This window comes from Lichenostomus cassidix, chromosome 7, assembly GCF_008360975.1.
Source record: "Lichenostomus cassidix isolate B80296 chromosome 7, HeHo_3.0, whole genome shotgun sequence".
In the NCBI taxonomy this organism is placed as follows: Eukaryota; Metazoa; Chordata; class Aves; order Passeriformes; family Meliphagidae; genus Lichenostomus; species Lichenostomus cassidix.
In genome coordinates, this window is record NC_139488.1 from 19739408 (window position 1) to 19766643 (window position 27236).

The 27236-nt window shown below is 37.7% G+C and overlaps 1 protein-coding gene across 6 annotated transcripts in view; it reads right to left on the bottom strand.

The window, feature by feature from the left end:
• Positions 1-27236, bottom strand: part of CSRNP3 (cysteine and serine rich nuclear protein 3) — a 97794-nt gene that overhangs the window by 52085 nt on the left and 18473 nt on the right. For 4 of the 6 annotated variants that reach the window (XM_085066583.1, XM_085066581.1, XM_085066582.1 and 1 more), the window contains exon 2: positions 15301-15472. The exons of the other annotated variants lie outside the window; for them this stretch is intronic. In XM_085066583.1, coding sequence (XP_084922709.1) covers positions 15301-15448 — 148 coding nt within the window. In that variant the 5' untranslated portion in view covers positions 15449-15472. The remainder of the gene's footprint in view (positions 1-15300; positions 15473-27236) is intronic. 6 annotated transcript variants of the gene reach the window in all.

Consider the following 27236-nt stretch of genomic DNA (forward strand, 5'->3'; position numbering starts at 1 on the left):
TGTTATTTTCACTATATAGGTGTTATTAATACTTTAACTAATTATTGTATTTCAAAACCTTTCTTTGGATTGTAAAAAGAAGAACCTACTGAACTGCTAGCATTGGACTAGCAGTAGAGATGTGAAATCAGTTTGCATAATGTATTGGATTCATGAAATCCATTTGTATTGAGCACTTTTGCAAAACTTCAAGCAGTTTAACTACTCCATACCCAGCATCTCCATTTGAAATAAAACAAAATACAAATAAAAAAAAACAAACTAATCAAACATAATATTGTTACTTATCCCACAATTGTGCCTTAAAAGTGGTTAAAAGTAAAAGGTTTGCTTCAAGACCACCAATTAGAGAAAACCTGATTCATTGAACAAGTCAAAACAATTGGAGGAAGAAAATATTTGCACTTTCATCAATAAGAAAGTAGGGGTGGGGAAAGGAAAATTATAGTGGCAAGTCTGGAAATTTAAGCCTGATATGAACTTCAGGATTCTAAATTAGATCAGCTCGTGGATGGGAAAGTACTGTTTCTTCTGATACAGGGTAATATCCTGTCACTTGAATTTAAAAGACAAATTCTCCAGATGGGAAAAATTTAAAGCATCCAGCAGTATTTTAGTACACATGAAGCAGTTAAAAGCCATTTATTTCTCCTCTTAAAGATAATCCCTACTAATTGCTCTAGTTGTGGAAATACATTTTGTGGGAAAGGATAATGAAGCCTACTTGTCAAATTGCTCATGTCATTATTTTGCTGCAGAATGCAAATACTATGGCCAGACCCATTCCCAGCATGCTGAATATCAGCCTACAGAAAAGGATCCTTGCATAAGCCACTCTGACCCTTCTTGCTAGTTTCTTCTGACCTTTCTGACCTCATTAGACTGGTATAAAGAAAATAAAGGAACTGTTGGGTACTCTTGATGGATTAGAAATAACAAGAATGTGTCTAGGATTTACTTAAGTACTAAACCAGACCACTGAATTATAATGCTTTCCAAACAATCAAAGGGATAATAGGGATAGTGATGAAGAAATAGAGGTAGAAATAAATAGATTCTTAAAATATTTTGAATAGTATGCTTTTTGGAAATTGTTCATCAGCATCCTTAACTAATTATTCTTGCTGCCATTTTAGATGGTTGATTTTTTAAGGCTCCATTTCAGTGAGAATAAATATTAAAAAACAATGGCCCCAGTACAATTATTCTGATTAAGCGTGAATCCAGCTTAAGCACCTTGCTGAAAGAGGGCTTTAATCTCCTCTGGTCAGATTTTATTTAATGAATTCTTCAAATTCCCAAAGGAAGGAAACTCTAGAGGATAGAATGCAAGTCTCTGAATTCCCTGTGTCACATTTCAAACACTACATCATACTATCAACAAAATCTGTGTCTTAACAGACAAAAGGGTATAGATACTATCCAAGTGCTTATTCTTTACATAATACATACCTTCTCCAGTGGAATTACTTTGTATTTTTAAACTGTCTTCCAGCCCTGAAATGGACAAGCCACACATTTTTATAGCTTACACCATCAGAAGTAAAAAACCTACAAATTAATTTTGCTCTCTAGATAGTGGATTTTGCCATCCCCAGTAAATATTTATTTATTTTTAGCTAATACTGGCATCTGAGCAAAACTCTCAGAAAGGAAACCACAGGCCACAACTTATAACACAAATCCCAAGTACTACAACATAAATTTTACAGCAATTGCAACATGGGACACATCCCTTTTTATCTTTTTATCCTGTATTTCTAATTTGTAGGGAAAAAAAGTGCTATGAGGGAATGTATGGTTACAGAAATCTTTCAAGTTCTCACATATTGTGATTTCTGATTAAAAGCTCTTGAATTTAACCACTGGAAAGTATTTATGGGAGGAGAAGAATTTTTCCTTTAGATGCTTAACTACTCCTAAAAGAAGACACTAGTAGAGAGGCTGACCTCAGCCAAAGGGTTCAGGCTTTATTATGCTATGCATTAAAATGCAGGCACCATCACATAAAATTAAACTACGTCCTTTTTAAAAATAAGACTGTGCCATCATTTGTTCCTGAAATATCCTCTGTTCAGCTGTCCTGCAGTTTTATAGATCCTGACATGGGAAAACTGTTGCATTTGTGATAGTGGTAATTGTCCCCTTCAGAAATTTATAGCCTTTGGTAAATCTCTGTAGGTCTCACATCTCTCCTGTGCCAAGTGCACAAGCCAGCCCCAAGCCAGCACCACTGGAGAGGCTGCAAACGCTGCATTTGTGCAGGAACTCTCATCAGGCTTCATCACCACGAGCTAAAATCTCTTAAAGCAGCCACTGAATCCAGATACTGTCATACTGCACATAGAGCTAAGTTAGATGACACAGTGGTTAAAAAACAACTTAATCAGGTTGCTAGCACAGATTTCACAGTTGCTGTATCTGGGCAGCTGTTGTAGCACAATTGGATTAGTGATTTATGCTGTCTTTTTACTCTCCCCATTTTAAGACAATGGATTGAGATTTGAACATGTAAATTTTTCATCCTCATCACTCTTCAGACCTTGTGAATGTAGAGTCATTTTAAGACCTGTAGAAAGGTTATGTTCATTGTTTTGGAGGGGGATTGTTTTCTTGTGGTGGTAGTCTTTTTTACCCTTTGTTGTTAGCCAGAGATTGTGGTGAGATGATAAATGGTGGACAAGGACCTTGTGCTTGGATATTTAAAATAAACAGAAAAGCCCAACAAAAAAACCAACCAACCAACCAAAATCAAAGCAAAATTGTAATCAGCTGGCAATTTCTTTCTCTTATGTATGATATAGGTAAAACATGTTTCTTTAAAATTGTGTTTGTCATCTTACATATCTATCATTTGTCCACCCTGTCACGGAAAGAGAAATTCAAAGATCCCACCTATCTGAGGTTAAATTATTAATGTCCTTGTTTTGGAAGTTGCTAATTCCTGGGAATTAGCTACAGCAGTTAACTTGCCATTTAAAGAGCACATAGAACAAAATTGCTCTTCACAGAACAAAGGGCAAGGTGAGCAAACAACAAAACCCCTGTGACTGTTCTTTTATCATTTTATTTACCCTATTATCTCATGTATTAGATAGGTTACTTATGTTCTTTACTAAATAAAGCCCAGAAGAAGAAATGCCTTTCGACTCATCTCCTACTTAGACCAGAAACCTAACTCCAAGTACCAGAGGGAGAAGCAGGGAGGGGGTGGGAACTCCTATCCCTCCTCCACATCTCTAATCAGAACAATATGACAAATTGTTGCACTTAGATTCACAAAAACCATACAGGTTTAATGTCTGCATTCGTATCATGGTTAACCCTTAAATCAAACAGACCCCTCAGAAGAAGGGTCACCTACAGTCATGCTTTCTGATTTTTCCTTCATTAGTACATATAACATTTAAAAAGAACATTCTAATAACAAACAACTAAAAGATAAATACCCATTTTCCAGTATCCGAGTAAAGCTTACATGAAATTATGAATTGATTATCCAAGAGAAGATGCTATCATCGTTTTCTTGCTATTTATCAAGCATTTTAAGTTCCTTTGTGACATTATTAAAATATTATCTTGATTACACACAGTTCTCTCAACACATTTGCTATTTGAGATGTGTTGGCCTGCTCTTTGTGGCTGAATAAATCATATCCCTTACTTCCAGTCTTTGGAAAAAAAAAATCACATCATGATGTGACAATTAAAATAAAAGCCTTGAAAGTACCTCTCCAGATAACTTGGTGTTTCCTCTTCCAAAATATTAAACAGCTGATACTTTTCAAACAAGTGACAAAGGATGCAAATATACAATAATTAATTTATTTACAAACACGGACAATAACTTAGGAACATTTTACCTGCATAAATCTAATTACATTGGAAGTTGCTGATGTATACTAATGCAATAGGTTTCAGCATGAATTTTAAGCATTTTTAAACACAAAGGTGCAGCTGGAAAACTGATTTTTTCTTTTACTTATGTTCTTCCAAATTTGCTAATCGAAATCTCTGCAGAGATGTAAAATACAGCATCATGTTTTGTGCCATCGAAAGGTACAAAAATGAAATTGGGCCTGCATAATTGTAGAGATAGATGCATGTGAATAACTGCTACTGTACTTCTGACCTTGTGACCTCAAAGAACACCAGTTTCTCTCAAGAGATTTTTAGACCTCTGAAATAATGTTTTCAGTCTGTAGACATTTCCTTAATCTGTCCTTCAAAAATGAAATTCATGTCTCATCACTGTTAAAATTATACCAACAAACTCTTAGAATATCAAAAATTATGTGATGCCATATGCAAACTCCCAGAATAAACAGAAAATTCCATTTATTTGCAATGAAACCAAGTTACCATATTAGGCTGAAAAAATTCAGAAGAGCATATTGTTATATAAAAAATAAATGATCATACAACCTTTGAGCACACAGCCAGTATGCACATTTGATTTCTGGTACACATGAGGTACTTCTGCTCCGACACAACAGGGAGTCTGAAAACCTTCCTGTATTTCACTGTGCAGGACAAAATTCAGTAATTGCAAGGACAATTAAACATTAATCCTGCTTACCATGGCAGGTGACAGACTTGCCATCTGTTGAAGTCCTTAAAGCGAGGTTGGATGTCTTTCTAAAAGACATTTTTGCATATAGTTTTTGGAAAATCAAAGCCAAAAACAAACTAACATTTGATCCATACTTCAAAACTGTGGTCATCACATAGAGAGAAGGGACTGGTGGCACAAGCCAGTGACAGTACCAGCTTTGCCATTAGAGACACATGTTTGTGCCTGTCATGGTTTAACCCCAGCCAGCAGCCAAGCCCCAGGCAAGCCTCTCTCTCACTGCCCCACCAGCAGGAATGGGAAGAAAATTGCAAAGTAAAAGCTGGAAAACTCATGGGTTTAGTAGGGAAAGCAAAGGCCATGCGTGCAAGCAGGGCAAAACAAGGAATTAATTCACTGCTTCCCATGGGTAGGCAGGTTCAGCCATCTCCAGGAGAGCAAGGCCCCATCAAGGGTAAGGTTACTTGGGAAGACAAACACTGGCACTCCAGATGTCCCCCCTTCTTTCTTCTCGCCCCCACTTCATATGCTGAACATGATGTGATATGGTCTGGAATGTCCCTTTAAAAAGTCCCTGGAATGTCCCTGGAAGGTCCCTGGGGTCACCTGTACTGGTTGTGTCTCCTCCCAGCCTCCCAGGCACCCCCATCTCCCTCTCCAGCTTGGCCCTGCAAGGAGCAGAGGAGGCCTTGGCTCAGTGTGAGCTCTGCTCAGCCATAACAAAACATCTCTGTGTTATCAGTCCTGTGTTCAGCACAAATCCAAACACAGCCCCCTGCCAGCCACTGTGAAGAAAGTTAACTACCCCAGCCAAAACCAGCACAGTGTCCCTTCCCATTCTGCCTGTAACCCTTGTGATCCTGCTTTAAAATAATGTTGGAATCCTAGCTTAGTCAGTCTTAGCTTTGGTACAGACTCCAGTTAGACCTCTGGTGATTTTCATATCCTCCTTTAGCACAGGCCTTAATTCTCTGGGCATACAGCTCTTACACATTATCTTAGCTATGATCTTGAGAATCAGGGATGCAATGCTTGCTATTGTGGCATTCTGTTTAAGGGATACATAAGAATTTTTAGGATCAAAATTATTTGAGGAAGAAAAGTTTTTGATCATGATACAGGAAGTGCAGGTGATAATTAAATTCTGCATCATAAAGGCAAACTAGATTAACTCCCAGAGGGATTTAGTACTGCCTGTTTCACACAAGTAATTAATATTTCTTGTTAATACTAGTGCTGCTATTTGCATGTGTCAGAGTGTACACAGATGGACATGGAGCATACAACTCACGCTTTCTGAAGCAAGAAAGAAGGCAGCAAACAAAAAATGTTTTCTTTTTTGAGGTATGCAAACAAGTGGGTCTATAGGTTATCTAATAACACATGACTGAAATGATGCCATGCAGTATGGATGAAACTGAGTGGGCTTTATAAAAGTTCAAAGCAATAAACAGGCTACAAAAGATGTGTGGGCAGAGAAGAGAAAGTGGAAAATATAGGAGAAATCAGGAGGTGGTTCCATTATCAGCTGTATCCTGCATATGATGCTGTACATGGGAACAGTGAGAAAGGACTGCAAAATATGGATTTGAATACTTTCACCTCAGCCGTTAGCAGTGCTGCCAAATGCCGTGACAGACTCTTACGGCTATAAGAGGGTTTTAGAATTAGCAGGTGGTCCATTAAGTTATGAAAAAAAAAAAAAGTCTCAAAAGCCTCTATTGCAGATTTCTCTGTCCTTCATTTATGTGAAACTAAAAATTCCTTCACACTACAAAGCACAGTAAACAATTCAAAGTAGAGCAGTGTATTTATCTGAAGACCACCAAAGTCACCCAAAAAACTCCCCAAAAACATCCCAACCCCCCCAAGGGGACAAAAACCCAACAAACAAAAAAAAAACCCACACAACAAAAAAACTCAACAACAACCACAAAAAACCCCACCAAAACACCTGTTTTAATACTATATTCTGAAAATCCAGGCCTGGCTCATCTCCAAGCCAAAATTCTAGTCAAATCACAAAATTTAATGACTTCCTCGGGCACATGTTCTCACCCAGCACCTGCCCTTCTGCGTTAATCTCATTGTGAGAAATGTACATTTAAAATCCCAACTCAATTTTTATCTGAAATGTCACATTTTGTCATCTCTTCTAGCTGTTCTGCTCTGTCTGTCTACATAATATTCTCATTTTCTGAAAAAATTCTCACTCCCTTAAAGGCAGTGAGAACATGAATTTACTAAAGCCAAAAGCATTTTTGATGCTTATTCAAAGTCCAAAGTTTGGGTAGCTTTATTCATACCGTAGCCTACTGACTTGCAACGTTAGTGAAATAGATAAATTCACAAGAATAAGTCTTTCCACTGCAAGCCATTATAAACCACACACCGGTAGCCATACAAATAGTACCTTATTATAATGCAACTGTAATTAATTAAATTTGTTACATTCTTCCTAAGAACATACAATTGGGCAAGACAGCAAAGGTAAAAACTGCTACTAATTTTAAAGAGTAGTGTAACAATGAAATGGTATCTCTGCTCCAAAACTTTTTATGTCCATTCCACACTAATCACTCAAAACTAAGAGTACTATTTACGTAAAACAATATGTAAAAGATTAAAAATGGTAGTAGAAATCAATGGGTGTGCTCCATTAAAAAAAAAAGACACATGATCACTTTTTGGTAAAATGTAGGTCACCTATGGTTGCCATAGTAACCACTGCTGAACTATTGCTCTACAGATGACCACTGCCTATGGCTGCTTTCTTTTCCAGCAATCATACCTCTATTAAAATAAGAAAGACATTGGAATTGACATTAGTTTAATTATAAACAAAACTCCTGCTTAAATATTTTCAAAAATATCCCATATCTTTGTCTAAATAAAATACTCAGATAACCAGTAGAAAACACACAAAACCTAATTTTCAGTCCTAAAACATCTGCTCTTTGTCTGTATCTCAAGCCTGGAGTTTCCAAAATGGAGAGAAACAACTTTACAAGGAGTTGCAAATACAAAAAATATTTATACGGAGCAATTGACTAAACATTGGTAACTCAGAAATTCAACAAGCACTGCCATTAGGTTAAGCTCTCTGATAATCTCACAGCAAGTCCTGCGACAGTGTATTAAGTACCTTCACTGCAAGTGGGGGCTAATGGCTTGGTGCATTATTATTATTTTGTACACAAGCACCCAGTGGAAATGAGTCATGTAACAAGGCTGGAGCCACAGATAATAACAGTTGAAGCCTCACTTGGAATGAAGTCATTGAGTCTTCAATCAGTTTGATGGTGAAACTCCCTTTCTCACCACTATTACTCTGGGGCATACATAGTTGATGATGAATTCATTAAAATACAAAAGACTCCACATTACAAAAAGAGTCTTAATTGGCTTTGATACTGAACTGGGAAATAACAGGATGACAAGCCAACGTCCTTGATAGCTGCTAACGTGTTTTCCTCTTCAGAACAATCATATCACTATTATGTAAGTTCAAACTAAATGAGTTGCTTATCTTCTCCTTTTTTCCCCTTTTTTCTTCTTTTTGTTTGATTGTTTGTTGGGGGGGGTTGTTGTTTTTTGTTGGTTGGGGTTTTTTTGGTTTGGTTTTCTTGTTTTGTTTTTTTTTTTTGCTACAGGTATTATAAAACTCTGAAATATAAACTTTGAGGTCTGGATGCTACCCACATGCCTTAATGCTTTTAGTACTAAAAATACATTGTGGTGGGGTATCAGTATTCACACACACAATCAGAACACTAAAAATGATTCATTTAGTGAACAAAAGAATGATGATCAATATTGTTGAATACCATCAACGATGAATCACATCCCCTCACTTGCACTAAATTCTTGACAGTTCAAAACAGACAGATGAACAGGTAGATGAACACAAGACACCACAGCAAGACTGCTGGGAAGCCAAACACACAAACCCTCATGCAACAGACAGCTTGTGAAAGTTGTCTGGTTTCCATCACAGCTTTGGAATCAAACAATGAATGTAACTGCTTTTAATTCACTAAATTGGCAAATTCCAAAGAAATGATAACTTGTTTAGAGTCTCCTAACTGTACCTGCTGAAAACATCACTACAGTATTTTGTGGTGGGGAGGGGATTGATACTCAATTTCTTTATAATCCTGTAAGGATCAGGACCTTCAATACACCTTCACACTTGGTGCACACCAAGGGACTGCCAAAAGCACCAGGACATTGCAGCAAGACTACAATACACATGGCAGGGGAGGCTGGGCTACAGGGGAAGAAGAAAGCAAGAAGTCAATACAGCCTCCAGCACGCAGAACACTTTTCTTTTTCCCTATGTTTCCATCAAAATTCTTGAATTCTTTGCCTGTGGGTCAGTAATTTACATGGATCTGTTCCTTCCTGCAGTCCTACAATCACTGCATGGGGTTGCTGTCTTATAAGACTGTAAACTATTGGAGAGTGTCAGTCTGTATTTTCTGTATGCAGATACAAGCTTTCATCTTAAGCAGGTCCAGGTCCCCAGTAAGCCCGAACAGTCCTAGTACAATACAAATGATGTAAGAAAAATCACAATACAAAACCTGACCACTGAAGGCTGATTAGACTGAAAACAGAGATAAAATACAGTTGCATCTTTCTTGTAAGCTTTAGAATGGTTTCATTGTGAAGTACTGAGATAAAACTACTAGGTTCATCTGCTTGTTAATTCTGCTTTGCAAGCAGAACTGCTAGTCTATTAAAACAAACCACAAAAAGAACAACCAAGCCAAACCCCACAGAAGGCTGTTCCCAGCTCACTGCTAGAGGCTTAAGATCTCTTACAGCATGTTCATACAAACAACAGCTGAATCAACTGATAGAGCAAAAAACCTTTGAGCAGGGACAAGCCCCTGGTAGCGACTTCTAAAAGAAGATCCACTACCAGTAGAATCTGTGCCTTTGTGTTGCTGTCCTTCTGGAGTTAACTCCACTCAGTGACCCCTATTACTAAACCAGTGCTTGCTAAATCAGAGCAATGAACAGCAGAGCAACATTCAGTAAGGAGAAAACACTGCTCAATGGCTCCTGTGTTGAGGGTGCTACAAACTGAAATTAGTCATAAAGCCTACTGTAATGAACAATCACAAAACGGTTTGGTTTGGAAGGTGCCTTAAAGACCATCTTGTTCCAACCTCCCACCCCTAGGCAGGAATGCCACCCAGGAGGATGACGTTGCTCGGGGTCCCATCCAACCTGGCCAATAAGACAGCATACTTTGTTATAAGCACTGAAACTAACTTGGCTTTAAATTTCAAAACATCTTTAAAGCCATCTTTACATACACTGGTAGGAAAAATTGTAAACTAGTATAAAATGCAGAATATGTACTAATCATGGCACTAGACAAGGAGAGAGGATATTGCAATAATCTTTCTGAAGATTCATTTGCTTTGTAAGAGCACATAAAGCAATTCAAAGAAAGCTGCTGAAGGCCACTGGGACTTTCACTAGGAATAAAAGTGAGCACTAGGATACAGCAGTCTGGAGAAAGCAAGCATGAAACTTTTTTTCAGACAAAAATTAATCTATTCATAGTTACGAACTGGTAACAGCAAAATCCATTTTTTCCTGCTTTGTGATTTGATTCACCAATTATTTCCCTACAGAAGCTAGTGTAATGGTATCAGGCCACCCACAGCTTTTCCTGGTATCCAAATGTTGTCATAATGGTTCTTTGTCTCTGAAAAATGGGACAGCTACTTTTAGTACCCAAGGCATCCTAAGTTTTTTTACCCTTAAAAACACATTTTAAAATTCTGATCTTATTTGACAAAGACCATGAAGCGAGTCTTCACTAAAATAAAACACATCTACTTCCCAATCTCATCACTTCTCCAGAGAAGGATGTTACTTGAGATTACTTCAAATCCAAGATAAAAGTTAGCTAAGAAGAAAAACTTCTGAAAGAATGTTGAAGTCTGTGAGTCTTTGGTACATTCATTCCTCTCTGTCAAAAAAAGCCATGGTCATAATGATTTTGCATTTCTAAAACTGCATGCATCACTGGTGAGAGAACAAAGGAACTTCATATTCTTTGACTTTATAAATTAGACTGTAAAGTTATTAAAAATATTTTGCATATTGTAATAGCATCTAGAGACAGCAACTGCTATAAAAAAATCTAAAACCAGGGGCAAAGGGATGATCTGGTATAATTTTAATTCTGTAGAACAAATCAAGGACAATATCTAACCACAACGTTTAATTTTATCAAATTTCATAGACAACAGCTGATCAGCAAACAGAACCCCATACATTGTGTTAGCATCATTCTGAACTAAGGATCCCAGAATTGCCTGCAAAAGATGGTTCCAGACCTGCTGACAGCGCACACTCCTGAATACAAACCAGGCTTTATACATATGTTCTTAGTGTAAGGCATTTTTCTCTAACTAATAAATGCAGCACAGATCCGGATGTGCTGTAGAATCAAAATCAACATTTCCCAGTAATTTTCTAATTTGTTTTTGAAATATGTTCCTTATACATCAATGTAGTGAAAGAGGATGAGTCATTTTCAATGACTAAGAATTTGCAAACTCCTGGAGCATTAAATTCCTTTGATCTTGATAAGCTGGCTCGTTCTCATTCTGTTCATTAGCTCCCCCCCCCTTTTCCCAGTTTTGAGCCAGCCAATCTGTAGCCCTTTCTGCAAGCTGACATATTTACCAAGTAAAATCTGTTACCACTGCTTTCCTGCTCTTACTGAAAAACACCCTGTTGCTTGTCAAAGCTCCTCATCTCAGGGAACCTCCTTCTCTCTTCTCCTTCATACATGACATAGTCAACAAGCTGTCTTCCCACCCTGATGAGTTCTTTATTAGCTCCTCTCTGTATTTCCCCAGTAACCACAAATTGTTCACCTGTGCATTCTGTTCATCTCTTCTTTTGTTACTCCTATTTAATGTAATTTCATCATTAGTTCCCAAGTACCATTTTGCTGATGACTTGCAAAAATTGCCTAAGAATCTCAGAAAACAATCCAGTTGGGTTGCTTGAACCACACCTTGGTAAGTTCTTTTCTTTAAGGGTTAACCTGGGAATGTCAATACCTACATGATTTGAAAAATATAAATGCCTTAAATGGTAAGCATAAATTATCATTAATTTGCCAGAAAGTTATTTGGCAACTGTAATAGGGCTATTTTCTCATCTGTTCTATCTGAAAAATTAGTGTATGCAGCATCTGCCACAAACAGGTATCCACATTTAGACAGCAATTCAATTTCAATACTGATTAGCAAAAAGCATCTTGATATTTTCACTCTACTCCTCTGATGGAAAAATACTTTACAGCTCCAAAAAATCCTTTAGCACTTGATTCTTTACCAATCAAAAAAATCACAGTTGTCATAGAAACTGTAAAAACTGAAGTCAGTCATGACATAACAACGGGGCAATGGAAAATGTCTGCAGGCTCAGGTTTTGTGCTGGAGATGTTTCTATGAACTTAACCAGGGAGCCAACGAGCTTCCCAAATTTAACAAAGAATATTATAACAACAGGTGTTATTATTGATTTTAATAATCTGTTTAAAGTCTGGAAAGTTATAGCATTTATCACTCCTGCTCTACACACTGGCTACATTAACAGCAAACAGACTCTTCTCAAAACATTCAGTGCAAGCTTATGCTGTAAGGGGACTGAATTTCTCTGATCACACATCTTAGGCTACAGGGAGGGACTTTTGGTCTGTTTATTCCAGTATTCCTGAGGTCCCATTTTTGGTGTTTTTTAACTGACATAAACCACTTTAAAAATCTGTATCGGCATTAGTTTCTGTCTCATACAAATGATGTTCAGAAAAAGACTTCTATCTGCAGGCCTCTGCCCCACACAGGAGAGATCAGCTCCATTCCAAACATTATCTCGGGCTTTTTCCCTATGACATGAAACTGTGTAAAATATAACTCTACTCCTGGCTAACCAAGGCTACAAGAGTCTTTCCCTCTCCATCTCCCAGAGCTCAATCGTAGACCAACTCCAACACCAGAGTTCTTCCTGCCTTTTACTGGAACCACTTGACACTTCATAATTACTAACTGACAGGGCTGCCTTACTGCAAACACTTGCCCTTTATACAGAGATCATCCTGTTAAAAAGAAAATAGTCATAATACACAGGAATATTACTGGACTGGCTTCACTGCAGGTGAGCAAACCGATTAGCTTAACTACAAGTAACATGAAAAGCAGAAATGTCAATGTGGAAGTATTCAGATCTTAAAATAACTATCTCAGAAGCTTTGAATTAACTTTTATAGAGAAATTTAAGGGAATTCTTTTTGTTTCTGCTGGTTTCCTCTGACATATTGTTTATTGTTTCAAAATAACTAGCTACAAATATTTTTGATAGAGAGCAAACAGGTACTTGCATTCCCTATGCTCTTCTAGAATTGTCTTAAATAAACTCATGATTGCATCTTAGCACTTTCCAGACCTGCTAAACAACTTCAGATGCTCACACCACACCCCCATTCCCACCCTGCTTTAGGATTACATCTAATAGAAGCACGAGCACAGTTGGTGTGTAACATTCTTCAGCAGCCCACAGAAGTTTAAGTGACATACACAGACAAACTTTCCAGCTGCACCTAATATAAAGTCTGAGAAAGCAAAACTTGCCCATTAACTTCCTAACCGTGAGTTTAGGAAAAAAGTTTTGATCTAAAACGGAAGTGAAATCCTGATTCCAGTAAAATAATCAGCAGACAACCCGTAAATGAAATAATAAACCTTTTTCAAGAAACAAAGAGAAAAAAAAACCCACAAATCAAATCTCCTTAAAGAGAACAGCATGATTTATTTGTTTACTGTATTATATGCAGGATTCTTACAAGAAGAGTACCTGATTCATACAAATCCCTAAACCTCAGGGGGACAGAGACAAATGGATTTCTTCAGTATCCATGGTTGGGACCCTAGTCAAAAATATGTATAAATCCTTGTAGCTTCTGACTCTTCAGTTTCATGGTATTCTGTCACAGATTTTACCTTTAAAATATCACTCAAGGCTTCTGTATACCATCACATCACTTGCTGCACATGTGCATACATATGTACACAAACATGTACATGTAGGTAATTTGAAAAAGCATATATACACATATAGTTATGCTTTTCTCACACATGCATGCATATGTATACATGCATGGAGACTTACATCTTTAATTCTGAATAAGGCACATTCATTTCCATAGATGCCATCAAGGAAAAAAAAAAAAATCAAGATAAGGCTACTGTAATTATTTAACTGATTTGGATATGCACAACATTTATATTTGTCTAGGACAGGCTATCACAGGAAAATAAATAAAAATGTTAATGTATAATATTGAGAATTATTAACAACAGCCTAAATCTACATGCAGCTTATAATATACTGTTCTAACATACTACTATCACAAAGAATTACTGTGTACTGACATGGTTTACTGAAGCTCATGACATAACAGAGAATTTTTGAGATTGATGTTGTGTGTCTCAGAAGTCCCTTGGCGATGAAATGAATCTGCACATGTATTGATAAATAAGAGTGGCAAGAATTTATATTAATATTTTTTGATTTTTCTAAACAGCAGAATGTCTTTGGGCACACAGTATGAGGCTGACTTCAAGGAGTATGTGTACAGAATAAACACAGTACTTCATAAAGTGGGCTGAGTGGTTAAGACTTTTATACTGAACTCAGATGAGGCTAGAGCAAACATCTCACATATTCTAAAAGCCTGCTTTTTTGTGTAGAGCATATACACAAGTGAGTATAGATTTGTCTGCAACAGCAAGGTGTGTTTTCATGCTTTGCTCCATAATCAAACATTATGCAACCCAATCCTGCAACTTTCTTACACAAGAAATCTTCATTTGCAAATATTCTTACTGGTTTCCATTTTATATCTAGAGATTTTTGACTGTTAATAAATTTGGTATTTGGGTTTTACAGAAGCTTATGACTAATAGAAAGTAACCACAACAGAGGACTAGAATCCGAAAATCCCTACTATCAGAATCTGGTTGTAAAGAAATGTGTTCTAATGCAAAATGAGCAATTCCAAAGCCTCTGAAAAAATCTTAAGTGAGCAGTAATCTGTTGCAGCAATCACTCCAATAAACCCATTCTTCCTATATAAAACTATACTGTAACTATATCATAAATACCTTCTTGGGAAGGATTATGACTTTGTTCCTCTGTTTACTACTGTAATGAAAGAAGGAAAATGACTGAAAGCTGTATGGCTGCATTGGCTCAGGTGGCAAGATGACTGATCAGATTCTGTCATAGATTGTGTACACTACTCTCAACTCTGAACACACACTGCCAAGCAGAGACACTGCCCTTCAAATTCATTATTGTCAATATTCCCCCTGCCCCCAAATCATCACCCAAAATGGAAGACATTCTCCTATATACTTAAAACATGTCATACTAACTAGATGTGAACGATAGAGCATGAACATGGAACTTCCTCTGATAAAAATTTTCACAGAAACAACTACCAGAGGAAATAGTTTTTTCAAAAATAAGTACTTCCTCCCACTTCCAGCATTTAAATGTAATAAAACAGACAAAATACTTCAAAATAAAAGCAGATATCTTTCATTGTATTTCTAACAAGTAAAATGAACCTTTCTTAGCTTGTATAAAAAGCAGTATCATGACTTAGACATCCCTTTATTACTTACGAGCAAAATGATTGGAAGCAGATGGATGGACATTATTTCCACTGTCAGCACTTTCACTGCTAGACATGTCATCATCTGATTCCCACACACATGAACAAGGTGAGGTTCCACCAACTTCTTCAAACTTCCTCTTTAAAATTCCACTCATTGCTGCAATGCTGTCAACATGCACCTGTAACAGGAACAGAGGCAATGAGGCACTGAAACACCTGCCTACTGTGCAGGTCTCCCAGTTCTTTAATCATGAAAGAGTTCACATATCAATCAGATACTACTACCTGCAACTAAATGGCTCCTTAACCAAGAGTTTCAAACAACTTTTCCAAGAAGGAATAAAAAAACCCCACAACTTATCATCAGTACATTTATCATCTCTCTGACTTTAAGACAGAAAGTAAATGCTACCTGTATTTTACCAGTACAAACAAAATTCTATAACCAATCTCATACGCAAATACATATATTTATATTATAATACATATGTATATATATATAGGGTGTGTATATATATATATATATTCAGTTGTGCAGCAAATTCAGGCCAAACATAATACTCCAATGTAATTCAACAAAAATGGACCTTTATGCAACACTAAGAAACCTACTTGGCACGAAGAAACATTACGTGACAAAAATTTTTCTGTAATAAATATGGCTCAAGAAAAAGCTCATTCTCTCTTTTGATTTTAGAGGTCAGATTTATGTAATTCTCAGTACTAACAAATGCCCACAATCACAATTAGATTTGACAGCTGTATGAGACACTTTGCATCTTTTCAGGCCCAGGCCCTGCATACACAGTTCTGGCTCATTTTGTCATTTTAATTTACTCAGAAGTTTCTTGCCTACCATTTTTTAAATTCAGATATGAGTACTGGCACACAAGCAGACTACTTCCATTCACACAAGCATCAAAGGACTGAATCTATCCTTAAGAACTTGACTTCCTAACAACATCACCCAACAAAGCCAGAATCATGTTAAACATTTCTTATGGTTTCCCTTTCATATATAACAGCTGATATTCATATCTCCATTTATGGAATACCAAGCAGAAAAAGATCAAAATATTTTTAAAGCAATTTTTAGATAATTTTAATACATCTGATAGGTTGAAACAATTTTTCTCTAATTAAAAAATAGTTTACTATCACCCTCATTACTGATCACATCCTACTGAAGACTGAAAATTAATTCTAAGATCTTAAGTTAAAAGTTGCAGATAATATCTGCTCTCTGACTATGCTAATCAGTGAAATGCTGCTGTAAATAGCTGGAGAAAAAAGGCTGCTGTTTGATGCTTTTAAGCTCATAGTATCAAATATTCTCATCTGATGCTATTTGCCTTCAGCCTGTTAAGCTGACAATTCAATTCATTTTATAACATAGTTATTTCTTCCAGTAAGCTTCACTCTGCCTTTATGGATGTGTCTTATTTAGAGAAAAGATATCAGTATAGATGTGGAATCCTGACATAATGCTAAGAACAGATGCTGCATAAGATGATCTTCAGCACCAAACTTGTTTGCATGCAGAGCACACTAAAAATTAAATAACAAATATATTAGGGTTTAATACTGTCAGTCACACAGACAGCTTTAAATACATATGCTCACCATGATGTTCTCAGCTTGTTTTAATATTTGTGAAAAAAATGCTTTCCTGAAAGAGATTTCTTCAGGCTAAATATATGACTCAAACAGAACTTGCTTGGATCTCAACCTTTGCCCTTTTGTCCAAAAAAGAATTACTAAAAACTGCAAAGAAAGCACTGTATTTTTATTCTGAGGACATGGAAAGGAGAATTTAGCATCACTTGGTAATAACCTTTGCAAAAATTTGAGAACGTTTTTATGAACCAAGCTGTAATAAAAACATATTTACACACAAAAAAAAAAAGATAAAATAACACACACACACACACACACACACACACACAGAGAAATCCCACAATTAAAAAGAACCACCTCCCAAGTACAGGTTCAGAAACAATTCCTCTGAATTGTCCCCCATATCCTCACTATATCTCTTGCCAACCACCTTTTCCATTGTCTCCTGCAGTGCTTACAGCACTGAAATTGTGAAATCACCATTATTTCCATGGCAACTGCCTGCAATATCAAATCCACAGGATTATAGCTTGACTGTAGAAGAGGGTAAAGAAGCAGCTGGAGAGTGAGAAAGAAAATGCTTACACTCAAACATCTCAGTGAAGAGAGTGAGAAATGAGCTGACAAAGAGTTTATTGTACAAGTGAGACCTAAGTCAAATCCATGTGTGTGCCCATTGAAATTGTGGCTACAGGAGTCGTGAAGTTCCAGGTCCAAAGAACGTAAATCATAACTGCACTGCAAGGCAAACCTAATACCTGTGATCATCATTAGTGCACAGCCAGTCAGAGCAAGAACTCATTTCATACCCTGAGATGACTTCCAGACAAAAGCCCTTTTGTCAGACACTGTCTCCAACCAGTAAGAGCACACAACAAGTGGATGACTAAATGGTGTCTTGCAAATCAGTAAAGTTGCTGCACATAGTGAGTATCAACAGCCAGAACTGTTCGCAGCAAGTAGCAGAAACAAATATTTTTTACACCAAAAGGTTTTAAATTTGCTTAGTTTTAGCATAAACCTACATTTGCAACAAGTGCCACAATCTGGTAGCAGCAAAGCCATTTCATTAAAATGATTTGTATTATGAACCACAACAAATGGGACTCAGGATCCTTGGAAATGACATAGGTTAGCTCTACACCCAGCTAGCTGATCAAGAGAAGCCAGGAGGTACAGGGATACTGCAGAACCTGAGTATCACCACAACACAAAGAATACATAGCTATCCATTACATATATTTAGTGTGACTGTCGCCTGATTTTTGTTCTGGATCTCTTCCAGGAAGATTATTGAGAAGGCTCTTTGACAAAGTAGTTGTGATCAAATTTAGGTGTTGCCACTTTTCAGAGATCTGTTGATTCTAATCTCTCTGTTATCAAGTCTCCCCAGGAATGTGTTACATGAGGGAAAGAGACACTTCCATTACTCAAGAGCTCGGCTATCACAGAGATAGATTAAAGAATATCTAAAGCTGTTTGTACACACTCTGTACCAGCAGGAGATCCCTTTAGAATAACATCTGTATAAACAGATGCTGCTCCATAAGCCAATATTCTTCAGAAAGAGGCACATCTGCACAGTAGTGCACAAGGCATGTTCTGTCTGATAGCTTTGTTTACACAGGCATCCTGCAGTACCTGAGCGAAATCCACATCTCCAGGAACTAGGACACAATACGCATGGGACACACAACCTAATACTGCTTATGAAAGCATTATTTTGCCCATTGTGTGATATATCCCAGTGGAAGACACAGATATATGCCAGAGACCAACAGGAATAAGCAACAGTTTAACTTCTAACAGCAGTGAGGCCGCAAAGTTACTGATATCACCAAAGGTTCCCTAAGTGCACAATCAGGGAACCAGGACAGGGAACTCAACTGAAGTGTTCTTTGTCCTGCACCATAACTACAACTGAATAGCTAAACTGAGATTCTGGGGAATCAAACTGAAGCAACTGCAGTCACAAAGTAATCCAAATTCATCCTGGTTGGAACAGAAGACACTAGAGGTAGGTCTAATGGGACAAGGCACCAAAGACTTACACGAGTCAGATTTTCAATACATGAATGGAAAACAAAACTATAAATAAACCCGGTATCTGATAGGAGGAATCATAAGGGTAATGTAACTACAGAGTGATACAATTTTGCTAACACAAGTCACTTGGGGTATGTGAGACGGTACCATTATATAGGATGGGAATACTCTTAAATACACAGAAGTACTTCAGCAGTACGCATATTCTGAAAAAAATTTAGCAAATGTATATAGGTATAGAATCCAGTACATGTAAGTCTATGTCCGACTATAGGGACCAAAAACAGCACATGACTAAGAAAAACAAATGCAGGGTGGTCAATCAATATTCTTGGACTTTTGCTAAGACACCAGTGAGGTTCAGCTTTCAGAGGCTGAAAAACAACCATCAGCTACAGGTAAAGAGATAAGCTATATCCAACTTATACATTTGGTTAAAAAGGGTGAAAGATGGCTTGAAAGATTGATTTACAAACAGAGAACAGATTTCCAGATGATCACTAAATAGCTGTCTAGTAGATACAACCGATTTGGAGCAGCATCCTTCCAATTCACACAACTGAGTAACAAGCAGACACTGGAACCTTTCCCTTATGTAGATTTATCCTTCACAACAAAAAAATCCTTGCACAGTGACATGATACATCATCCTTTGCTATCCTTCTCACCATGCTTGTGTGGCATTTGTCTACAACAAGGCAAAACAAAGTTGAAACAGAGGCAACAGTATTAAAGCAAGGAAAATAAGCTAACACATTGCTATGAGCTCTAGGTCAAACACCAATTGCCTGACACAGTTAAGGATTCTTCAAAAAAATGACAACTTGACACAGCAGAAGCACATGATGGATATGGGCTGTGAGAAGGATATATCCTTCACTCGCTGTGCTTTTTTTCCTCCTTCATTTCCTAGTTTTCCTCCCTGATGAAACTACTCCTACAATGAGATCATTTTGCCAGTTCTCTAGCTGCAGGTATGCTGACTGGAGAAGCAAGTCCTCAAAGCTCCATGGCAACAGGCTTTTCTTTCCTACGATGGCAGATAACTGGCAGGCACCAGATATTTAAAAATTTCAGAGGCAATATGTTATTACTAGAAGACAAAAATCCCATATAAATGTGGAAGATAGTACTGTGACAGCTTGAAGTATATCTGGAACCTACAAAGAAAATAATCTAAAAGCCTGGCTGGTTTGACTTTCTCTGGTACCTAAAAAGGCTGGAAATTTTAGAAAATCTTGGTAACAACCTCACTGCAGCAGACCTTTAGATAGCAGGTATCTCCAAATCCCATTGAAAGGCCTAGAAAGAGTGATGTTAGAATTACTGAGTGAGTGGACAGGTGACAGTGTATTCGTTGCCTGTGTTCCCAGGAAAAAAATTCTTCTTATGATACTAGGATAACATACACTGCCAAACTTGTTCTACAAAACCTAACTCGAGTTGCCATACCCTGGGTGTCTCATTGACACCCATGGACAGTTTACATACTGGGCATGACATTCTATGCTATAGAATATCCCTTTGGCCAGTCTGGGTCAGCTGCTCTGGCCATGCTCCCCCCAGCTCCCTGTGCAGCTGACAGAGGACAAGACACTGAAAAGTCCTTGACTTAGAGTAAGCACCAGTTAGCAACAACCAAATCATCAGAGTGTTGTCAATATCATTTTTGTACTGAATCTGAAAAACACAGCACTGACCCAGCTATTAAGAAGAAAATAGACTCTGTCCCAGACAAAACCAGGACAAGTCACAAAGACAAATCCAAGTATATTTTCATCCTAGCCAAAATCTTCAAATAAATGTTTTGTAAAATTCAGCGCTGTAGTATACATCTCCTACAACATCATCTGGGAAACTGAACAAGTATGGAGAATACCTGTGAAGACATAAACATCAAGCATGTACCTTAGGCAGTAAAAATAAAAAAAAGAAATATATGAAATAATAAAATAGAACCCTATTCAAATAGCACAACCTCATGATTTAGAGAAAAGCCTCACTATAGAAGTCAGTTATTGACTAAAGCTCAGGAAAAATCAAGAGGAAAAAAGCTCAAGAACACACTGGCATTTGGAGTGGAGGGGGTCAAGGGACAGGATGAAAGAAATCCAACTACTTATTTCTTTTCATTTACAAAACCTTATTTTGTACTACTTTCTTTTTGAGACCTGATCACATTTCATTACAAAATCTACCTGAATAAAAATTCTTATCTGAAAATAAAAACTAAAACAAACATAAAAGGCAGGCATTAAAAAACTGACTATCCTATGTGTCACAGTGCATTTTCCTTGTCTCAAATATATCAACAGAAAATACAGAAAAATTAAAAGTCTATAGCAGCAATACAGATTCACTTCTGAACATAAAACACTTCTATGCAAATGACTGCAAACTGAACTGGAGGATGCAGAAAACAGATGTTACACATAAAACATTACTGCAAAGTACTCATCACAAACAACTCCCACCCACTGGCCAGTCAGCATGTACTATAACATGCTAGGGAGACTTGGCAAATAATTTCACAGTCAAATCATGAATATTGATGCTCACAAGCAGAGATGTTTGGGTTATTTGTTGTGATTAATGCTCTTTTTGAATTTAAGTATTTTTCTTAGCTTGCAAACAAAACTTCACTTTTTTAAAGGCATTTTTCTTACCTGCTAAATAAACGTCAGCAGCAGAGATGGTTGTGAACTAATTAAAGTGCTTGCTTGGCGCCATATAATGCACTGAATTTATTCTGCTCTTTGTGTAACTGACAGTTTTAAACTTGGGAGGGGAGGGGTAGTCAAACCCAAAAGCACCTACGGTGATATCATCACACTCACAAAGAATATTACTTGCTTGTGAAAATGACTATTCACATAAAGAACTGCATTAATGCAGACAAAAGAACATTTGCATGAATGCTTGCAAACAGTGAGCAACAGAGGTACATGAACATGAATCAAACAGCTGTTCAGAATTCAAATTAATGTTTGCAATACATGTTTTGCTGGTTTTGGCAGCTCTAATCTCAAGCACCAGTTGCCATAGGTAGGCTCTGGTAGTTTCAGTACTATAATCTGTAAAATTTAAAAACACATAGCAAGCGAATTCCACTTAAGAGACTACACTGTATAGGCACAAGGAATACCCTTAGTATAATCTTACTCATGTATTTTTGCTTACAGCAGTGGTCAATTTACACAAACATAAAATAGGAAAAGTCTTTCTCTCCCTGTTTGCTTCAGTCTAGCTAAATCCACAGCACCAAGTAAAACCTGCAGGATAAGACTGCGCAATTCAGCCTCGGAATCTGTTCTGGCATTGCAAGCCAAATCCTGCCAAGTCAGCTCTTTGCAGGGTTTCTATACCATCACTTTACAGTACTCCTGATTTCACACTTGAGTACTAATCCACTAATCTTCTAGACTGCCTACACATTGTTGTACACTCTAACACATGCCACCTAGCTCCACTGGTAATGAATTTAAAATGCAGAAACAATGCTGGCATATGCTCACCTCTCGCATCTACAAGCGGTACAGATGCTGATAGATCCGGCTCCCTTAGTCTTCCAAAAGCATCTCACATGGTCCTACATGAACCAAGCATGCAAATATCCCCCTCTCCATCACCCAAGGCAAGACTCCTGCATACAGCAGCAGTGAAATAGCCTTCTAATTCTTAGCTATATCAGCTGATGTCAACAGTTAAATGAAACATTTGTACCATTCAGCCAACAGAAGAAAATTCTATGCTAGTTTTCTTAAGTTTCATCTCAGCATGCTCCCCAGAGAACAAAGTAAAATGAGTTACAGACAGTATTTATCCAACCAGGAACCCAGGACCTTAGCAGTCAGGTCTCCTGTGATGAAGGTGCAACCTGTTACAAAGGGATTCAGAGGCATTCAGCAAAAGGGCCTTCCTGTCAAGATCAGATTTGTCCACAAAAGCTGTTTGGTTTGAGCTTGTGTTTCATTTGTTACAATTTTTTAAGCTTGCTAAAGCACGTCCTAGAGGGAAAAGGGAGGTTCAGGAGAAAACCTCCTGAAGCTGGGTCACAAACTCAGGTTCATAATGCATGTCCTCCATACAAGTCATCTAGGACACTTTTAGCAGCACCTCTCAAAGTCCATTCCAAAGCCTTCAGGTAACACTACTGAAGACCTGGTATTGGGCATGTCCCTTCTAGGTTTTGAAGTTTCATGATGAAATTTCATCAATTAAAATGCCTTCACACAAAACCTCTGCGGAAGATTTTCTTTTCCCCTTTATAAAGAAAAAAGAAATTATTATCTGTATCCCAGAAGAAATTTTAAAGTTTGTATGTATGCTCCCAGGAAAAGCTCACTACTAAATTGTATTGCTGGACTGCTTGCAGCAAAAGTCTGGCCAGGAGATGTCACAACTCCTTCTAAAATTGAAATGAGAAAACAGAACAACACTGCTACTGACAGTAGTCAGTCCTATTGGCTTCTATAGGTACACAGACTTTTAGAACAGAGTGAGCATGCAGATGATGGGAAGAACTGGTCTGTCTGTTACCTGGAAGATAGCATACTAACAACACATCTTTATTGCACCTCTTTGCAAAAGGACATACAACATTTGGCTTGCTCAGCACCTTCCCAGCAACTGAAATGAGGTTCTGAGACTGGCAACAGTGTATTTGGCACAGAAGCTTTGCATTATGCTGCTTCCAGCTGCAAGAATAGCAGTAGGGTCCAGCTCTGTAATGAAGATTGGAATGCTATCAACTTCCTGAGTGCTGGAAATAAGTGGCCTTTAATAGAAATTTTGCCCAGATTAGCCCATGTAGTAATACTAATTGGCTCATTGCAACACCTCTTCATACTATTTCAGTACTGATTTTCCACATTGCTCTTTCAGGAACATCAATCTTGTGTCCTGCCTGCAGAGGAATTGCACATCATGGCAGAATATCTGGTGCTGATCTCCTGCCAAATTGGCCATGATTGGTATATGCCAAAGGGGCTTTCCCATCTCTCCAGCCCTAATACGTGCCACTCAGCTCCCTGTTACATGCTGTCTTTACACACAGCCTGACTGCTCCTTCACCATTGGCATCAAAGCCACTAGAGAGAGAGCACGAATTCAACAGCTCTCCTCTTCTGCCCCATGTTCTCTGCATCTTGACACATTAAGTAGCCATTCTCTACTCTGAAATATGTAGTGTTTAATAGATTTTAAAAAAACCAACCAAAACAAAACAAACTCACAAAAACCACCCTACATGCCCAAATCAGAACATCTGAGCTCCAAGAGCAGCAGTATGAACTTGCAACACAAAACCATATGGAGCATATTTGCAAAACTCGCTCTGAACTAGGTTTTCCTTTTTTTTTTCTTCTAAAGACAGGAACAAACTCTTCCATTGAGGGATGTGTGCACATGTCCTAGTGGTGACAGGGGAGTGTAGCGGGAAATTTTAGGTAAAAAATGACCAAATATTTCATACCTTGTTCTGGCCACAATTATTAGCAATAATAGTATTACTTCAATGTGGCAAGGTAAAAAAGGTTTAATTTTTGGAGATTACAGTTTAGAAACAAGATGATTGGACAGTTTGGAGGTTTTTTGGAGAGTGGCAAGCATGGTAAGATTGTCTTTACCTACGTGGTCTGATATGAACTGTACAGCACAGAATTCTCTTCATACATGAACAAGCAATGCTGAAAATTGCTGGAATAACCTAGCCTGACAGAAACGTCAGCTCTTCTGTTTGCAACTTGCTATAAAAAAAGCCAAACCAAACCAGAAAAAAAAATGAAAAGCCACAGTACTTCCTCCATGTATCATCACTATCTTTTACAACCATTAGACATCGCAAACTTTCTCATTAATATTTTCACCAGATGAGAACTTCTGCTTCTACATCCTAAAACCAAAGGATTCATGCCAAATTGTCACAACTTGGCTGCTACTATAAAATGCAAAGATATACTTTCAGCAACATATGACACCTTCCCTTCCTCAAATAATGTTTAGATTTACTTGTTACCTCCACAGAATCTTAAATTACATACATAAGAAAAGGAGGTTTAAAATTAAAGCAACTCAGGTTTGTTCACCTCAGTTGAAAACAAATTATTCTCAAGAAGGCTCACAGAAAAGCTTCTATAATCCATTTAATTATCTGCTTTCTGGATATGTTAGCAGTCTCACACAGAATGAAAGATAAAAGATCCTTTCCTCTCACTCATTTTGCTGTGTTAAGAACTGTATGGATAAACAGGCCCAGAGAGTGATGGTAAATGGTGCTGCACCCAGTTGGTGTCCAGTCATGAGTGGTGTCCCCCAGGGATCAGTGTTGGGCCCAGTCTTGTTTAATATCTTTATTGCTGATCTAGATGAGGGGATGGAGTCTACAATTAGCAAATTTCCGAAGTTAGATGAGATTGTTGATCTGCTGGAGGGTAGGAGGCCCTGCAGAGGGACCTGGGCAGGCTGGATCAGTGGGCCAGACCAACAACATGAGGTTCAACATGACCAAGTGCCAGGTCCTACACTTGAGATACAATGACCCCAGGCAGTGCCACAGGCTGGGGGCAGAGTGGCTGGAAAGTGGCCCAGTGGGAAAAGACCTGGGGTGCTGGATGACAGTGGCTGAGGGAGCTGGAGGTGTTGAGTCTGGAGAAGAGGAGGCTCAGGGGGGACCTTATTGCTCTCTACAACTCCCTGGAAGGAGGGTGTAGCGAGGTGAGAGTTGGTCTCTTCTCCCAGGTAACCAGCGTCAGAATCAGGTCACAGTCTCAACCTGTGCCACGGGAGGTTTAAGTTGGACATAAGGAAGAACTCCTTCCTGGGAAAGATGATTAGACATTAGAAAGGACTGTCCAGGGCGGTGTTTAAGGAAAGACGGGACTTCACACTTAGTGCTGTGGTCTAGTTAACATAGTGGTGTTTGGTCATAGGTTGGACTCAATGATCTCTCAGGTATTTTCCAACCTAATTTATTCATGATTTCAAGTAATCAGAAACAAGTATTCAACTTTTACTTTAATTGGCCTTTGGTATTTGTGTTGTCAGTTAAAAATGGATTTTAGTATTAATTTGCAGAGAATGAATTATCTGTATGTGTAACAATACCTTGTAATATTTTAATGCTATCTTTAAGACACTTTGTAACAGGAAAAATGGCTTGGGGTCAATGACAAAAAATTAATCAGCATGCTGATGAACATATTCTACCACAAATCATATATATACCAACAAAATAAAAGAGTAAGAGGGGTACATTTAGCCCACTGAGAAAATGCTTGTCATTTGCTCTGTTTTCTAGGTACAAGCAGGAACTCATCTAATGGGAAAGATGGTGAAACAGAAAAAAAACCAGCAGTAGTATTTCTCATTTATATTGAATACCTGCTAACAACAAAACAAGTTATGATATGTGGAAGGAATAAATAATAAAGAACTGGATTTAAAAGAAATAGTATGATAGAATATCTCAGGTTAGAAGGGAACCACAAGAATCACTAAGTCCAGATGTTGCAAATAGTGGTTACACATTGTTAACTGAAAATAATTGATTCTTTAAAAGATTAAATTTCTTAATAATGCTAAGTAATTGAATGCTATTTCTTGCTCACAACTTTTTTAAGTAATACAGGTTTTGGCTTTTGTTTATGGTAATTTAATATTTTACTTAAAATGGTTTGTGTGATATGTCAGTCACCTGCAAATACAACTGATAAGGAAGCATTCACTAAAGCAATAAATAAAAGAAAAAAATTCTTTCTTTACAGATTGTTGACTTACTAAGGCAGAGCTTAAGCACACTTTTGCCATCATAGACTTCCCTGGGATGTCTATGTATCTTCAAATATTATACAACACAAACTTGCATCACCACCATGAATTTTTTCAACCAACTTTCTACCTGCTTCATCTAGTCTACCTCCCACTCACATGCTCCCTTCTCAGCAGGGTCTCCAACCAAGGCTAATGAGCTTATCTCATTTCCACCGAGCTGGTGAATGCTGGCAGCAGCTGACAGTGAATGCTGGACAGAAAATGCAAATCTGTAGTTCATGTAGAATACCTGAATCATTAGTGAACTTTAAAACTAGTGACAGCACAGTAGTTTTATTCAGTATCTTTCATGCTGTCATTATTAAGCAGTAGATATTTTTAGCCACCAAAAGCCAAATCCATCTGCAGCAGCAGCGTTTCCAAGGAGACAGAATAATTTAAACACATGTGGAACTACATCTCTGTTTTCATCGACTCCTCTCTGTTACTGGAGCACTTCTGAGTCAGATT